This window comes from Taurulus bubalis (genome assembly GCF_910589615.1).
Source record: "Taurulus bubalis genome assembly, chromosome: 15".
Lineage (NCBI taxonomy): Eukaryota > Metazoa > Chordata > Actinopteri > Perciformes > Cottidae > Taurulus > Taurulus bubalis.
This window is the reverse complement of record NC_136603.1, coordinates 20,580,396-20,599,498: the sequence shown is the minus strand read 5'-3', so window position 1 is coordinate 20,599,498 and position 19,103 is coordinate 20,580,396. Positions and strand designations below refer to the sequence as shown.

At 43.3% G+C, this 19,103-nt stretch overlaps 1 protein-coding gene across 1 annotated transcript; it reads right to left on the bottom strand.

The window, feature by feature from the left end:
* Positions 1 to 4,613: 4,613 nt before the first annotated feature.
* On the bottom strand, positions 4,614 to 7,391 carry creb1b (cAMP responsive element binding protein 1b; the record flags this gene model as incomplete). The annotated part of the gene is made up of 7 exons (XM_079231366.1): positions 4,614 to 4,780; positions 4,899 to 5,052; positions 5,231 to 5,416; positions 6,246 to 6,400; positions 6,817 to 6,917; positions 6,995 to 7,135; positions 7,290 to 7,391. The coding sequence occupies 7 exons, from the start codon at positions 7,389 to 7,391 to the stop codon at positions 4,636 to 4,638; spliced, it is 984 nt and encodes a 327-aa protein (XP_079087492.1). The 3' UTR covers positions 4,614 to 4,635.
* Between the last annotated feature and the right edge of the window lie 11,712 nt (positions 7,392 to 19,103).

Below are 19,103 nucleotides of genomic sequence, written 5' to 3'. Positions count from 1 at the left end.
TGTAGGTTAACAGTCAAAGGGGAGTTAGCCACACAGGCTCACCCTGTCGTAGGAAACCCGCGTCGCCTCATGTATTAGTCGACGTGCTCTTGTAATAACAACAGACAGCTGTTTGTTAAGCGGAGAGCGGCGACAATTCATTCATTCTTCAGGTCATGCTCGAGTTTCGCTGCTAGGACGCTAACTAGCATTACAGCGGGCTAACTAGTTAGCTTGTCTCCTAAACTTTGTTTTCCTCTCCACGTTAATTACGGCTGTCGAGTGAACACAATTTACTCGACAGTTTAAAAAAAGTGTAGGATTCAAAACCGCCAAATTCGTGCAAGAAAATATTTTACGAGACTTTCCAAACAATCCCGCAGACGTGAATGAACTCGGTGTCGGCGTGTAGCCAAATTTAGCTCGAGGTTTATGCGGCCTCCTGTGGGAAATGAAGGTTAACAAAAAGAGAGAAATCCAAGACTGTAGGCAAGAAATTCTCAATGAGGTCAGATTGACTAAGCCGTGTTCCAGTTCTTCATTAGGTAACCGAGTCTAGCTGCTGCTCCGGACTCCCCCAACAGCGCCTCTACCCCGTCAGATTTGCGCTGGGTGTACTCTCCGCCATCTGTTGCCGGAGCTCACATACGGCACACTTGGCACCGGGATGTTATAGCCCCGCCCACTTAGAAATTCCATTCAGTCCCATTGGCTGAGAAATCAAAACAATGGCTTTTTGGAGCTGCCCATTGGTCGAGGGAGCCGTCTGTAGAAGACTATTTAAACCGATGAACTGTGTTTTCGCCGCTACTATTTTTGTATCGTCACCGACCCACACCCATTTTTGACAGTGGAAACTAAAGCCCGTCGTCTAATTTAGTGGTTCTTAAGCTTTTTCAGTGATGTAAAATATTTTTCCAGCTAAGTACCTCCTAACCAGAGCAAAGCATTCTTGGTTGAAAAAGATATTCAATACAGAGCACTGGGCCATCAGTGTCTGGTTTCATATATAACATTTAGTTTATGAATTTACATTTTATCGAATGTTTATTAAATAACACATTTTAAGGGATTTTTTAATGGATGTTACTTTTACAAATATAAAAATCTCACGTACCCCCACTGCTCTAATCTTTTGCACCGACCTGCCTATCAGCATCCCTCCTCATTCAAAGCAACATCACATATTTTCTGGTCTTAATATTACTTCTTCACCAGTATGCATTCATCTGATTTGTATAGTTACTAGTTACTTGCAGAGAAGATTTTACATGCAAAACCTATCACTTATATAAAATAAATATGATGCATTGCTAAAGATTGAATTACCCGACCGAATGATTCTAGTTCAAATTAGCTCCATCAGGACCTGCTGCAACAAAAACATGAATCATGAAAATAACATGAATGCATATGAAATATATTAATGCAACTTCTTTTTCTTCAAATCACGAGTGTTACTTCATTTGACTGGTATACTTCTTTTCCTTCTCTTCAACATCTAAACGAATATTTTAACTAAATGTCTTTTAATGTGAATACATGACCCCAACATGGTTCATCAGTGTTTGTCGGGAACGGATTGTTGATTTGATTTAATTAATTCACAATACATAACAATCTTCAAGAGACGTTTATTGCAACATAGCAAGTGTTTACAAAAGAGGGATGTAATGTCAGAGTAACAGCACTTTCTATTAACGGGCTGGTATAGTTTTATACTGCGACAACGTTGAAACGAACGCTACACGACGCATCATCTGGTGACCTCGTGTACAAGATACTATACAATACATGGTGTTGTATACAAAGTCTCTATATGTATGTATGTATGTATATATATATATATATATATATATATATATATATATATATATATATATATATATATATATATATATATATATATATACGCATATCAATCTGTTTCATGCACAAGACGCCTGTGGGTAGAAACCGTTCTGTCACAGACATGAAAACACTTTTGGTTTTGTTGGAAAAGAAAGTGTAGTCAAACAACAAAGAAAACGATTATTACTATGTTGTTGTTTTTTTCAGCACCAGCACTAGATGTCACAAGAGGGGGAAATTATTATTATTTGTGCCAGAAAACACGTACAAAGGTTTTCATCTCAGCATCTCAGGTATCATAATGGCACCGGTATTGAAAAGGTTTGAGAGCTCTGCAGCCTCCCCACAAATATTATTTAAACTCCTCACTCTTGTTGTTCCATAATAGTGATTAAGTTCATTCTCTCCTCCAAAATAAGCCAACGTGTCTTGTCGATATGAGACTATTCATTCAAGTCCTCCTGAAGGTGCTGCTGTGGTTTCTTCAGCTGATTCAAACCCTTAAGTCCTCGAAACACAACCAATACATATACTGTACAATATCTACATGTTGTGAACTAGAAAAATAAAACTCCCACCAACTGATGATCTTTGTTATGTAAAAGAAACAAAACTAAAATAGTAAGGAGCACATTGCTATACCCCAAAAACATCTAAATATTTTTGGTTGAGAGAGGATTCGGGGTAGCTTCCAGTTTAAATCGGCTAATAATTGGGTTAATATATCTTGCATCACAAATTAAAACAGAGTGTAACTTTGCAGTAAAATAAATGCCGAGTACCTTTTTAAAATAAACAGCGGAAGGAAAAGTTGTGCTTTCATTTGATGAAGTGGAAGATAAATATATTTAAAAAAAAAACTGTTCTTAATGGAGACATTCCTGCTGAGATAAAAGTACATTTCCAGTTAAAAACATATGCTGTCTGTGTGGATGAGTCTGAAACCACCAAATGTTGTGTGTAGTTGTGTGTTCGAATTAACAAAACACTGCTGTACGTCGTGGACCCTGACTGCTCTGTACAAACGGGCGCAGCCATCCTAAACGGAGCCCAGCGCTCCAAACTCGATCCAGCAAAGGCCTTTTCTCACACACTTAGCTGCCATGACGGTGGTCGGCCTGGTGGATCACATGATTACGCACGTACAACGTCTTCTATACATTTATGCAAGTTACAAATATGCAAAAGTCGGTTTCATATACAAGCCGTAAGAACATTTTCCATACAGAATAAACGGAAATACAAGAGTACATGCCGTAGAGTCTATGTACAGTTATATAAAAAAATAAACGGACAAACACGTACACATATCTTCTCAAAAAACACACGGCCCTACAAAACAGAACACGGCTCGTTAGTGTTAAACTCGTAGCCGATACCTTCTGGAAAGGATCGGCCACACATAAAAAACACAATAAAATGTGTCGCGATCCACGTTTTACCACCATTTAGTTACCAGACGCTGCAAAACAGACACAATAACGTAAAAAAAACAGTTGAAATGTCACACTAAAATGATAACTTTGATGATGGTGGTCTTTTTTGGGGGTGGGGGGACGACAAACTGACCGTTTACCGTGGCACGATAAGATGACCGAGCATTTAGGTCTCTGGTGTTGACCTGGTTATTACTATCTTTTTAGACTCTAATCTTTTTTACGAGACAATATCCTGCTTTGTGTCTCATACCTTGGATATATATATATATATGGATATATATGGATATATATATGGATATATATATATATATATATATATATATATATATATATATATATATATATATATATATATATAAATATATATATATATATATATAAATATATCTCTATCATTAAATTTGTGCTTTGCCTCTGTGTGCAGAAGCGTGTTAAGTGCTGTTAGTCAAAGCAACCAGGTTGTGTAAATTCAGATTAGTTTTCACTTCCAATCAATCAGATAAAACGTTGCGCTGCTTCCTGCAGCCAGCGAGTATAACGTTACTAAACGTTACTAAAACTATAAATGTGGAACCCAAAGTTGTAAAAACAATACAAACTGGGCCTCAGCGTTTGGTCTCAATTTAAAAAAAACAAACAAAAAAAAAATTGTTTGTGTCCAATTCATTGTTGCTAGAAAAAGTTGATGTTGATTAAGTTGAGAATCATAATTCCTTCACGTCCTGAAACCGAAACACATATTCAATGTTTATACTTTCAACAGTATTCATAATCTGTGTTGTTTTATACAAGATGGGTCTTGTCGTCATTCCGGCCGGTCGACTGTCTGACACCGAGCTCGCCACGGTGACTGTAAAGGTAAACAGGTGAAAGACTCATTTATAAATATATTGTGTCAGTTCAGCAGTCGCACATTTAAATCGGAGCTGCAGGTAACCACAGCAACACCGGTGATGCTTTGAGGGCAACTTGTTCGGCGTTATTGTTTCCATACGGTCCAAGGAGGCCATTAAATAAGAGCAAGCAAATGCATCTTTCAGTTTGACGTGATCTGGCGAGGACGACCAAAAGAGACCAAGTAGAACGTGGAAAGTAAAATAAAAAAAAGTAAGGATAGCATCTCCTTGCCCCCGTTGGACTCGGCTGTCAAACGTTATCCAGCCGTGAAGAGCACAGTGTTCCTTTCAGGTGTACCGTTATTGAAAAGAGTGTGCGTAACTTTTAAATGGGTCATGATTGACAGCCTACTGAGGAGTAGGGAGTAGAAGTAGGACTGGATCCGCCAGCCGTGTGCAAAGTGGAAGGCCGGGCAGTCTTTGAAGAGTGAAACGCCACTTGGCCCGGATCGGCGTTTTGGTATCGCGGACTACTCTGATTTATGGCAGTAAAGGTCTTTGAGGGCTTTCAGTTCTTCGATCAGGGTCTTGTTCTGGTTCTCCAGGACGGCCACTCGGTTCTCCAGACACTTAACGTACTCCTTCTTCTTCCTGCGGCACTCCCGCGCTGCCTCTCTGTAGGAAGGATGAGAAAACACGTCGTCTTTCTTATTCATGTTCGGGTTCCTCATTTTTTTTTGTTAGTGTCATCCTGCTGTCTGGTTTTCATTAGATTTATCACCGAACCTCATACCTGTTCTTCATGAGGCGAACTTCCCGTTTGCGGGTGACCTCCACGGTGACGCCCTGGGTGGGCAGGGCAGGGGAGGACGCCATGACCACCCCCGGGGCGATGGTGCTGGCGGGGGCCGCTCGGATCTGGTAGGCTTGGACGTCACCGGAGGCGGCTGAGAGGCGGCACATTTCAGAGAATCGTTTGCTTGTGTAACAGCAGAAAAATGAGCAAGATCTCCTGAGAGCAAACATCATGAAATAAACGCGTACATTCAAAAGTAACGGATCGAGGCGTGAGAAAACCCCTGAGATCCAGAGCTTTACCCCAGAGCTTGAATGCAGCGCGCTCACCTTGCACCACCACCTGGTTGCTGGGAACCAGTATCTGCTGGCCGTCGCTGGTCTGCGCGTACTGGAGGATGGTGGCTCCGGGCTGGGCGGCCGCTGCTGCGTTGGTCATGGTGAGGGTCTGGATGCCCTGGACTCCGTCGGTGCCGTTGTTGGCCAGCTGGATGGCTCCGCCCTGCGTGATCGCAACTGTTTTGGCGAGAGGGAACAAATCCAAGAAAAGGAATGAAACGATGAGAGAGAAAAACCTTATGAAGTAGCTGTGGCAACAAATGAGTGAACAATTGACACACAAATATATATATATATTAGGGGTGTCCCCGATTTACATAGGCAAGACTTGACCAATCAGATTCGACTATCAGCCACTTATCCTGAAATAATGTTTTTTTGATTTGTTTTTGCTCATGTCTAAGCTTTACGTATCAAAAAAAAAAAAGATTGCCTGAGTCCATCTTTTAGTTTGTTTTTCAAGCTTGTTCATGAATAAATTAAAAAGTATAACGTAGTATAGCTTTGACAGCGCTACGCTTATGTGGGGAGGCCACATAAGGCCTCGCCACTGCGGCGACTCGACTGCATGGCGTCTCCTGAGATCCGGGCGCCTCACAGTCGACTGTTCGTGGTCAATATGCTTCTGCATGTTTCCCTTCGTCTTCACGGACTCGTATCATATCAGTTACACGGACACACTTCTTAAAGGTGCAGCGCGCTCGTTTCAAACGTCACTCTGTGTTTTAATGTCAGGAATATGATCGGTTTTTACTTACACGTGTTTCACCGGAGAATATTGAGTTCATATTGTGACTTTTCCTGTTGTGAACAACATTTATTTATAGTTGATATATAAATGATTTGCGATCCTCTTCTTAATTCATTATTTTGTATTATTATTATTAATTATAATAAAGATAATTATAGTAATGTAAATTATGACAAATAATCATATCTTTTTTGTAATAAAGAAGGGATAGATCGTTTGACCAGGGTGTGACGGGCCGACCCGACCATCACCTACTGTATTGGCCGCTGCTGGTCTGGTAGATGGGCGTCGGCATGGTGACGGTGGTGATGGAATGTGTGGCGGCGACAGCGGCCGCATCCTCCTCGGCCCTCTCCTCCTCGATACGAGGGACGGCCGGCGCGTCGGACGAAAGGTCGTTCAGGATTTTCCTGTCGGGGGAAACGACAACGAGAGTTACTCATGACGCATGAACTGTATCATCACAGTCTACGTACAATGAACAGGTTTTAACACAATAAACAGGTTTTAACACAATAAACACAGCTTGAACAAAAGAGCCACATAGGGGAGAAAATGAAAAGAACTGATGTTGCACAGAACAATGCAAATTTCACTTGGAGTGTTGTATTATATTGTGTTTTATTCATTCTATGAAAATATTCATAGATGCAGCTGGAAGACAACAAAAAAAAAAGTACCAAGTTGTGTGGTCCAATGAGCTTTAAAGATTTCAGGAAGCGTTTCATTTAGTTTTGAGGTGTTCTAATTGTTTTTGCCGGTCTCCTGGAAGTTTTTCACACACACATACATACATACACACACACACACACACACATACACTTACCTGTATGAGGGGCGCCGCGACAGAATCTCTCTGCGCTTCTGAGAGTCAGTGACACTGTCTACGGACTCCTGTGAATCCTCACTCTCTGCTATGGTGGAGATCTGGAACAAACCAACGAACCCTCTGACGTCATGTTCTTTACACGGTGGCTAAAACATGGAGTGTGTGTGTGTTTTACCTGCACAGTCTGGATCTGCGGGGACTGGATAACAGACGGCTGTGCGGCCTGGATCACGCCGTGGACCTGCACCGTCTGTCCGTTGGGAAGCTGGACCAGCGTCACCGTGGGACCTGAGGCGTGGCCCGCTGTCATGGTCATCTGAGAATGGAGGCAACGTTATCTCTGCCGTATTTTTAACAACAAAACTGGGTTTTATTTTGCATTTTACAATTGTTTGGAAGCTGCACTTCCCGAGCCTAGCGGCCAAAGGCCTCGTGTTCAATCCCCGGGCGGAGTCCCTGTCTCCCGTTACCTGTGCCAAAGTAGCGATCTGTGCCTGGGTGATCTGCTGGGTCTCGGCCTCCGTCACAGCCGTCTCCACTGCCTGCTGAACCTCCACAGACTCCATCTTCATCGGCTGGGCTGAGGATGAAGATGTGAGGAGAGGCTGTATAAAATAAATGTCAACAATTCAAAGAGCCGCAGCATCTGTTTATCAGGACAAACTGAAAACATTTTTTTTTGGGAGAAAACTTTCATGTTTTATTGTATTCACCAGCAGTTGTGAAATAAAAACCATCTCTGAGCGAAAATGTTCCCTCAATTTTCTCGCTTAGTTGCAAGAACATTCCTAGAAGATCTGTGTTGTAATAGATATGTTAACGTATAGAATGTATAGGGGTGACTGTGGCTCAGTCATTGAGCGGGGTCGCCCTTCAATCAGAGGATTGGTGGTTCGATCCCCGGCTCGGCTAGCACATGTCGATGTGTCCTTGGCTGTGCCTATGGTGTGAGAATGCTAGCTACTGCTGATGGACAGATGGAACCGTAGCCCCTCCCATCAGTTTATGAATGTGTGTGAATGGGTGAATATTGAGTCGTGTGAAAGTACAGGTCACTAAAGAAAGTGTCCTGTTCCTATGCAACACTGTTAACAGGTACGTTAAAATCATCACAGGAGGCAGAATGTGAAACGTGAACGTGGTTTCTCTGAATCCCGACGGGCTTCAGACCCTTCAAATAAGTTTCTTCTCTTTTTAGATTAAATTAACTACAGATATCTTGGGGAAATATTCTTACACTTTCAGTTGAATCTCATAGGAACGAAGTTACGTTCGCCTACCCTCGAAGAACGTTCCCAGAATGCAATCCCTCAGACTGTCGAGCATCAACCAGATGCTCATCCATGAATCTGTTACTATCAAACATTAAAATATTTTATGGTTATTATTCATGTTGCTAGTTCCAGTCTTGTCTGGCACCGTCGTAAAGATTAAGCACGGAGCCCCGGGTGCTGAACTCGGGAATGTGTGGGAGGCCGAATGTGTGCGCTAGATAATAACACCTGGATCTGGATTATGAGACGGAGCGCTGGTCAGGAATGAGATTAAAACTGAGGTCCGAACAATGACGCTCGTTGACGACCGTACTTATTGTGGTGCCGTCGGTAAATGCAGATCTCATAATTCCATTCCTGCCACTGACCTGTCCAATCAAAGTGTATCACCCCACTGATTAATAGATTATTATACAATGTATATTTGAATTCATTCAAATAACTAATTTAATGGAGAGGAAACTGATTGACTGTTTTTTTTTTATGAATCATATTTTAATAATCAGTGTTGGAAGAAGTACTCGGATCTTATACTTTAACAAAAGTAGCAAAACCACAGTGTATAAACCGTTAAAAAGTAAATGTCCTGCATTCAAACGTTGCTCAAGCAAGGACACATTATGCTGAACGGATCTCTAATTGATCTTTAACATGACATCACAATTGATTTGTTGATTACATTTTGTGTCCAAAATAATCAAATAAAAGCAGTGGAATGAAAAGTACAATACAGTATTTGCTCCAGATATGTCCTAATGTAGAAGGTTAATTACGTTTCTTGTAAGACGGTTTTGCAGAGTGAATCCGCTGTAACTCAACATCCCATTATGTATGTGTGTGCATAACGTTTTGGATATAAGTAACTGTATGATTTGATTTTACTTCATATTATTCTATTCTAATGGCATATTTGTATATCATGTGTGTAGTGTGAAGGGGCCACATCTTGCATGCCAGTGGGTAACCCCTGTGTTGTAAAATGACAAATAAATGAACCATGTAAAAAAAGTAGCAGAAAATGTAAATACTCAAATCAAAGTACCTCAAAATTGCGCAGTACTCGAGTAAATGTACTCTCCACCGATAGTAACGTCTGGGCTTCAACAGTCTAGAAACTAACCCCCTGGTCTCCCTCCATCTCTCGCAGCCCCAGCAGGAGCCTTGGGGCCACAGATCGACGCGGTGCCCGGTGATCTCACGCGGCGCGTCGCCTCTCTCTCGCCGCATGATTGGCTTCACGCATTTCTCCCTCTGCTTTTCAAAACATCGCTCGTGTGTGACAGCGGAGCCACATGGCCGCGGCACGCCCCCGCGCTCCGACCCGCGCGCGCGCACCGGTCACATCCCGGGAGACGAGAAAACTAGTTCCAATTTAGGGAATATAAAAAAAAACACAATTTTTTGCCAGGCCCTTTTGAGTTTATGTTTTCTTTGTGTGTTTTTTCCTCTCAACGCGGCGGCCTGCAGAAACCCGCCTGGTTTATATCGAGAGAGAGAATGAAACCCGAGCGAGGCGGGAATCGACCCGGTGAGCGGCTGTGAAAGCGGAGATCCGAAAACATCGACTTTAATCGAGCAAGTGGCAGAAATAAATAAACACAGCTCTGCTGATGGGGTTCAATGCGCCGTTTAACTGGGAAACGGCGCAAAACATGTGCGCATAAGTCTGTCTGTCAAAGCCTAATTTGGCAGGAGCGTGTATTTTAAATAAATACCCCTCCGCCTCGGCTTAAGTCCCATCACCGTTTCTGACGCGTTAACACTGACGGTCCCTGCTGGCTGGTTCGCGACTCAAAGCCGCACAGTTTGCTCAGTTTCTCCCAAACCGCCGCAGCCTCCCCCTCCCTCCATCCTGCTACAAACACACCGGCGCCATGATCTCTTTGTTTCCTTCGGGCCGAACCCGACCAGAGCGACGCTTTCCCGCGGCCGCGGCCCGTCTCTCCCTGAGCCCCGGACACCGCTCCGTCCTTACCGGTACGGACTCCCTTCGTCACTCCCGGGCCTCCGGAGCTCCACTTTTATTCTGGCCGACACGTAAGAGCCCGCGTCAGGCTACACCTCCGCCGCGTCACCGGGAACAACAACACGGAGATTGGAGAAGGACGAGAAAGCGGACGGCGATGCATGCCGGAAGTGCCCGACGCGGCGACGGAGATGGCCGGAAAATGCCGAAGAGGAGCGGAACTTAACGACACCCTCCCGCTTCGTGAAGCGTTCGGCAAAAGGACATTTTACAGTAAGCGGCTTAATGATTACGTAACGAGAACAACAGGACCATGTTAGGTAAACACCATGGACATAAAGGTTTATTTAACATTTTAGTTTGAGATGATTGGTTGTGAATAGTTTTAGTTGGAGTAAGCTAACTATAAGTGTAGGGTTTATAACTGAATACAGTTTCTCAAGTACTGTATTTAAGTTTTACAGCTCTGAGGTACTTGTACTTTTTTTTTTGTTTTAGTTTCTTCTTTTTTTTTTACTACTTTCTACTTCTACTCATTTTTTAGGCAAATATTGTAAATTTGACCTTTTAATACTATTACTTTGCGACTTTAGAGTAGAAACCAAGTAATGAATTATTATATACTATTATAGATTAATCTTGAATTAGTTTTACTTTGTGTACTTAAAGTATATTGTTACTTTTGTTCTACTGAAGGAGTCTGAAGGAGTAGTTTCACACTGTGGTTTTACTTTTACTCAAGTAACAAGTTCAAGGTCAGAGTACTTCTTTCACCGCTGGACAATTCACAGTGAAGTCGGTTATCATCAGGGCAACCAAGACATTGTTTCTGGTAAGACATGCTGCTCTTTCATTTGTTTGTATTGTTTGCATGTATTTTCCCATGTTATCAGCAGCACAAATACAATTCGCTTTACGTCCACTGGGGCGCAGGCAGACGTTTCAGAATGGGATAACTTAGCGTGTATATGCTAAAGGAAGCTAGAGAAGCATAAGACACAAGGGGGGAAATACATCTTTTGTGATTGGGTGGACTGATCATTTATAATAATGCAACTTAGGACTCAACCAATGAGAGTACACACCATAGCGGGTTAAAAATAGGACTCCGCTGCTCCACCATGCCACCATCTGGCTGCTGGCATCCGAGTGAAACAAACTCGACACGGCTGCTGTACTCGACACTGTCCATCCACACGCCTCCACATTGCATGGAGATACTGCAAATAGAGAACTTTACTGGAAGACTTTTTCCGACGTGTCAAAAGCACAGGTGTGAATAATAAGATTCAACTTTATTGTCATTGCACATAGTACAAGAACCGTGACAACGAAATGTAGTTTGCATCTATCCAGAATGCAAAAGAAGCAGTTGAGGTGCAGTGCAATTTCGTGGATAATATGATGAAGACAATATAAACAGTATAGACAGTATAAACAGATATATACATGATCGATGGCTGAATTTCGCTGCTTCAGTTTTCGCGGTCCTGGTATTGTAGGTTATCGTGGCTTACGGGGACACTTGAAGAGGAAAGAGAGAGGTCCTTGTTACTGTAGAGACTCGTGTGCTCTTCTTTCAAGTCAAAATGTCTGCTGTGGTGAATATTTTTGGCGACCACCAGAGGGAAGCAGGAGACCATTTGAATGCACGCAGCGTGGAGCTGCAGGTACGCTGGAATACAACAAACACAGCATCATGCATCATCGTTGAGCTTCATTGGACCAAATTACCGCCTCCGACCAACCTGGGTCTCGAACCCAGTTTTTTTTTTTTTTCTTTTACTGCTATACCCAATTCTTCCAGAGGCAGGACTCTGAGCAGCATCATGTCTCAGGATACTTCATGAAACCATTAGTACAAGACTCTCCAGCACAGGATGATGAATGCACACCCAATGCCATGAGAGCGTCGCCATGTCTTCAGGTACAAATACACTCATTCAGGTGTGACTCACTGCTGTGATGTCATATGTGATTGTCATATTTTTTGTGCCTTATTTTGTATTTTTTTTTTACCTTAAGTTGTTTTCGGAGGACCCAGCAATGTAAGCTTTTCATTGTACAGAGTAACTGTTATCTGTGCATATGACAATAAAAAATATCTTGAATCTTGAAAAGGAGAAAGCAGTTAAAAAAATTAATAAATACATGAACCCCAACTATACCTACTGAGCTTGCACTAATACTGAGAAATCAATTAATTCCTAAAAATGCAGAAGCCTCCACAAGCAGGAATACAACGTTTCCATTTGAATTGATTCCATTTGTATTATTTCTTTTTTAATTTTTTTTTTTTACATCTTTTCCTTTCAATCCTCAGAACAGGACACAGAGGGAGCCTGTTTTTCTTCTTCTTCTTCTTCTTCTTCTTCCTCTTCTTCTTCTTCTTCCTCTTCTTCTTCTTTTCTTTCTCCAATCTCCCCAGATGGCGGCGCCGCAGTGCCGTGTAGCCTCCTCCCCCCTCCATCCTCCCTCCTCCATCCTCCCTCCTCCTCCATCCTCCTCCCCGGCCGGCCATGTGCTCCTCAAGTCTGCCTCCCCTCCTCCTCCCCAGCGACAGAGAGGAGAGAGAGAGCTGCTGGCGTGTCATCGCGCAGATACACGGAGTTTATCAAGGCAATTCCTTTTATAATCCTCCTGATGCTCGTTGCCGGTGTTTTATCTGTTTAATAGCATTTTACTGCGACGCGCCGTAAAGAACACCCTTTTTATTGTGACACCGAACACATTGTTTGGGGAATTGACCCTGCCTGGGTAATGAACAGCCGTGGATTTGCAGCCAGATACACAGAAAAAACAAGAAGGGAAAAAAAATGTAAAGGAGGGTGGAGGGGCTGAAGGTGTAGAGGGTGGGAGGGATGAAGGGAGGGAGGGGGTGGAGAGACAATTTTGACCCAAAGAGGAGAGGAGGAATATTTTACGAGACGGGGGAGGAAGCACGTCCCATTAGGGTTTTAACACGGCTCATTTTGAGTTCTCGTCTGGTTTTGCAGGATTGTCGTCCTTTTAGTTCACATTCAACAACAACAACAAAACCAAGAGCGCCACATGCTTGTTGCCCCTGCGCCAGTATTGCAATCTATATATTTCTATTTGAATGAATATCCGCTGTAGGAATACATCAAGAAATGTACAAACGGGCAAGGAATAAAAAAGGAAAACTGAATAATAGAGGAGAAACATAATGAACACAGAGGCTTCCAACGCTTTCGGGCCTCCGACCAACCGAACGTCGACATTTAGGAGCAACACGTCAGACGGCGCTCAGCGGCGCCACCAACAGGAAAAAACAACTACACCTAATAAGGAAATATCTCTTGAAAAGCGTCCGTCCCTCCGGAGACTTGGAGAACCCAGAGAGCTGCTCGGGAACGCTTGCCTCGCTAACAGCCGTCTCGCCACTGCACCACTTTGTTGCCGCCGCCGTTCTCCGGTCCTGTTGCTGCAGCTGCATTTGGGCTGAATGCAGGTACTTTAAGATACTTTCAAGGGTCAGGGACAACAGAACATGAAGAGCAGCGCACAGAATACTTGGTCTGTAACATCCCTCAAGAAGCACATGTTTTCTGATCTGAAGTTGTTGAAGGCAATGGTAAAAACAACATGTCTAGACTCATCCAAAAAGCCTAGAAAAGAGTCCCCACCCTGTGTCTGCATTTTAATATTTTTGCTGTGTTTTCTGGATGTCAAACTCCACAAAAAGCTGTTCGGGAGCCAAATCGTAAGCATCTGAAAATGGCAAAAATACAGCCCAGATGGAAGAAAAAAAAAAGAAGCAAAAATATTGCTTGATCCAAAACCAGATTGAATATTATGGGGTTGGCTTTTCACCTGCTGCTGTCTGAAATCCCACAGTGTGGGGAGAAGAGAAAGAGAAGAAGAAGCAAAGCCGGCGTAACGGAGGATCTTCTTCACGGCAGTGTCACGGAAACTCTGAAAAAAGGGTTTCTATTCAGTGAAGCTCAGCAGCTTTAACCATTTCATTTCAGATGTTTGTAATGAAGGGAAAAGAAAAGGAAATCATCACGATGAATAGATGTGTCTACCGCGAGGTTGACACATCTAGTGAATGACTTCTTAAGATGGAGAAGTTTTGTTTTTTTGGACAAAACACGAGTGTACAGCGACATTTTCAACATTCTACATGCAGACACAGACAGACACAGAAAGAGAAAGAATCCATAGAGGCATTTGGTCTATTATCATAAACACACACTGTGTGTGTGTGTGTGTGTGTGTGTGTGTGTGTGTGTGTGGGAAGAATGGTGTTTTTATCTCCAGATGGTTGACTGAGACTTGGCTGGTTGGTACAGAGAGTCGGAGAGAGAAAAGCAGGCAGAAGGCGTCTTTTCTACTTGAGCTCGACTAAATGTGTGTGTGTGTGTGTGTGTGTGTGTGTGTGCCAACCTGCCTGCCTGCCTGTGTGTGTGAACGTGTACATGTGTGTGCACGTGAGTGTGTGAGACTGACCTTGAGGAAGGAGGCTCAGTTGGAGAAGAGAGGATGAGGAGCCCACCTCCCCCTTCACCTCCTCACCCCCCGCTGCCCCCCCCCCCCCCCCCCCCCCCCTCCCACCCGGGTAAAGAACGACTGGCCTCTCATCCTCCTCCTGTCCTCTCTTTTTTTCTTCTTCTCCTGTCTCCTATCCATTTCTTTTCTCTCCTCTGCTCTCCTTTCATGTGATTGTTCCCTTTTCATTTTCCCTCTCCCGCTCTTCTCCCTTCTTTCCTGTTTCTCTGCCCTTTCATTTCCTCACCTTCCTTCCTCTCCTTCCAACCCTTTCCCATTGTCCCATCGTCTCCTTGTCTCCTCTCCTTTTATGTTGTCTCGTTCCCCCTTCTTCTTTTTTGTTGCGTCTCCCCTCCTCCTCTCTCCCTTCTTTTCTTTCCACTCCTCTCCCCTTTCATTTCCTCACCTTGCTTTCTCTCCTCACCTCCTTCATGTCCTCACCTTTCCAATTGTCTCCTTGTCTCCTTTCCTCTACTTTCACATCCTCGTCTCCTCTCCTCCCCTCTTCAGTCCTCTCCTCTCATTTTTCCTTTCCTCTTTTCTCCTTTCCCACTGTTCCATCTCCTCTCTCCTCTTCTTGTTTCCTTCCTTCCATCCTCTCCTCTCTCCTCATTGAATAACGATGGTCTCCTCCAACGATCCCTTTCAGCTGCCAAAGTGCTCTGCATGAAAGAGAATAAGAAAAAGACGAAGAAGAAAAACACGCGTGCAAAGAAAAGGAGAGCAGGGAATCAAATGCCAAACTAAAAGCTCTTTGAAAAGCTTAGGAGACTGCAGGGTGTCCGGGGGGGTAATTTAAAAAACCTGCCACAGAAAGCGGTCAAAGGAGAAGGTGTGACAGTCTGTCTGCGATATGCTTCATATTCACAAAGGGTCCGAAAGCGGCGCTTTGATTCCCCCACGGCGGCGCGTGTCAGCGTGTTACCGACTGTGTTTTCTTTCACCTGATTTGCTTTTGTTCTGCCGTCCTTTCAAGCGGCGCCACGGACGTGGATTCTTCACGCCGGGTTTGTTTGCTGCTTCACGTTTTCCTTCTGCGGAGCCGAGTGGAGGTGAACTTAACCCCCTCTGGTTTGAACCTCCAGCCGCCTCCAGATGCAAGAAGAAGAAACCAACTCAAATGAAGGCGTGTTTTCATTTACAACAACAGTGGAATCCTTGGAGTGGTCCCAGTGTTTGGTAAAAGCACTGAAAGGTGTTGAATTTAACGGACCGATGCAGCAGGACAACCCCAAAGATCTCTTTTGTTGTTTTGTGAAAGAATTCTTGCTTTTCAGCAACATAACCACAAGACACACAACCGAGACAGCAAAGCCTTTTAAGCTGCCAAGCTAAAGCATTTGGTAACTTTAATAAAAACAGTGGAATTTATCAGGAGCACTACATGTCATGATGTGATTACAGCTCAATCGATGTGACAAAAACGTATTTATTATTATGGTTGCCAACTGTAGTTTAAAGTATCATCTGCCGGCTGTGTAAAAGCCTGATAGGACATCATATAGTGGTTGAATAAGTCAACTAAATAAATGTTTTGACTTCAATCTCCCCTTGCAATAAAAGAAGAAACCATTTGCAGAACGTTCCTCGCTGGCGTGAAAGGGAATGCGTCTTTGTTCATCATGTGGAGTACGTGGAAACACTTTGTCATCAACCTGCCTCTGCAAGGACGTCCATGTGTGCGTCTCCCAGTGCGTCTCCCAGTGCCATAACATTGGGTGTGTTGCAGGTGGCGCCTGTCACTTTATTTGAAGTACAAACTGTGGTTCAAACGCTGAAACAAATTGAATAACTTATCTGTAACAATCCGCTTTAAAAATCTTAATTGGAGTCAATATTTTGCCAGCCAAATCAAATTGCTTTTCATTATAAGGCATTACCGGTAAATACTTAACTTCTTTGTTTACAGGGCTTGTACAAAGGCAACACAGTCGTCCATGAATATGAAATGTGAATTAACTGAATTACAATCCCCTCGGCATTGTGGAGGTTGGTTTATGGCGTTTTGCCGGTTACGGTAGTTGTCTTCTTGATTCTTGCCAGCACATTTAGTTTGTACGCCCTCCGGCGTTTTGGAGAATAATGCAACGGAACAGCGCTTTGAGGCAGGAATGCCTCTGTGATCGGAGCTCGGGCGCCTCTTCGAAAGGCTCGCGCCAAGTTGCAGAGAAGCCAAGCGCAAGTACAAACAAAGCTTCAGAGTCCCTTTATGACAACACATGTTAAGTCACCTGTTAGCATGTCAGACGGTGAGGAAACGGCGGCACGGCGACTCAACAGAGTCAGATATTAGTTTTTTATTTGTGAGAACCTGATTCAAGAATAAGTGACAACCCTTAAACATGTTTGAAACGTACAGGGTGCAGACACTTTTTACGTCACACAATTTATGACTATGCGGGTATGCAAAGTATAATTTGCCCTCATAGTACTGTGTCTGTAAATGTTGTAAAGGACTTGTTGGTGACAGCTGAAGGAGCTCCAGGGTCCCTTTATAGACTCACAACTAATGAAAGCCAAGCAATGAGATTAAATCAGGCTGTTCTCGTCCAGCATTCGTAGCTATACCGACAACAACAAAAAACATTTTCAACATAACTAAGTTGTTTTCTGTGAAGACGGAAGTTTATTTTGAAAAGGTCAAATCCGTGTGACGAGCGGAAATTAACACAACGGACGAAGAACAAGATATCGTCTGAAGCGTTGCGTGTAACGTCGATCAAATACAATCAAAACATTAATGAATATCATGAAAATTGACCCGAAAGGAGTAAAGGACGGTTGACTTCACAAGCAGTACAAAACCCCTACTCAGCGATACCAACCCACCAATCATAATCACATATGACATACTGTACATCTCTTCAAAATGTTGTCTCCTTGAAGGGTACCATACCGTGAAATTTGGGTTTTTGGGCCATAGATCACCTCCCTCTCTCTCTCTCTCTCTCTGACTGATGGGTTCTAACAGTTTCTGCATGTCAGAGGCTTTTCTGTTAACACTCTATCAGCACCGCACACACACATCTACTCAACTCCTACCTACATACCTGAAGTCACAGTTCCTCTCTTTGTCAGCCACAAAGAGAGGAACTGTGTGATGTGTGTTGAGGGAACCCTGTGTGGGCAGAGCGTCAGTGCAGCTCTTCCATTCGAGGCACATGGGCCGTGTTCAAATACTGTTTTGTCGGCTCCATCTATCTTCTCCTTGTTTCCAGCGTGCCCTTTAATAGAGTGGAGGAGGAGAGGCGGGGAGAGGCAAGAGGAGACCTTTATCAACCCAGTGATTTTGTGCTGCCGGTGTTCACTAACTAGACTGGTGTTCCCTGCTGTGTAAAAGCTGCTGTGTGCCATTCATAGTGTAAGCAGGTCATCATTTATGGTTTCTAAATCTTAAGCAAGTCAGTGATGTGAGGTAAAACCAGCTCAGTCAGTTTCTGCAAACCACAGATACGTTGAACGTGGACGTTTTTTGGAAATGTGTCAGAGAAAGTGACGCAGTACAACGAGTTACTGTTAGTCACGTTGTATAATAAGGAGTACGAGAGCAGCGGCGAATGGGTCAAACAAACACAGGACTTTCACACAAAAGGCCGCTGTTCGTGTCCCGTGTGGAACGGAAAGTAAAGGTTGACCTCACGGTTCTCACGTAACAAAGTTACTGTATTATTCACGGCACTTCCGCTTTAAAAGTTGTCACGTTTTTCCACACAAGCCATGACCTTTTTTCTAACCTGAACCACTGTTGTTACCTGAACCCTAACCAGTCGTTTCACAATGTTAACCATGTGTCATTGTGCGTTTCTGCAAGCGTGACACGACTCCAATATTAAATGTATTTTTAAGAACTTTTTGGGGTCTTAAACAGTTGAAATTCAACTTTTCTCTAGGTTTGCAGGAACGTACAATGTTAAAAATCTTTCCTGGCGACTAGGTTGAGTAAATCTTCCTTAAAAGCGAAACAATCTGCAGTTCGGGTTTAGGCAACAACACCTGAGTTAGTTTCAGGAAGAACATCATGGATCGGTTTGAAATATGTAAAGAAACAACGTAACAGGAAAACACGTCACTAAAGTAAGTAGAGTAAATTAAAACCCCAGTCGTTTAATTGGGTTTTTGTTTTGTTTTGTTTAAATGTATTCCATGCAGTTTAGCTGTATGCTAATGGAACTTTTAGCAGACAGCTTTCGCCCTGGGATCACAGCCATAAGAATTATAGTCACACAATGAGGCGGTTATGCTTCATTCACATTGAACAGGCATGTAGACAGAAAACATCTTCTGGATGGCGCCGACAAATCCAACAAACAGTCTGAGGGAATGATGGGACGACAAAACGAACACACCTGGCGATATATTGCTATGCTGATGGAATAAAATATGTATTTGCGTCTATTGTTTTATGATAGTGCGTGTAGCTATAAAATGCAGCTTTCTTTTGATATTCTGCCAACTTAATCAACATTGTCTTGTTTGAGGGAGCTACGTAGCATCTGGTTGTATACATTTAGGTATAGAGTTAAAGTATTTTA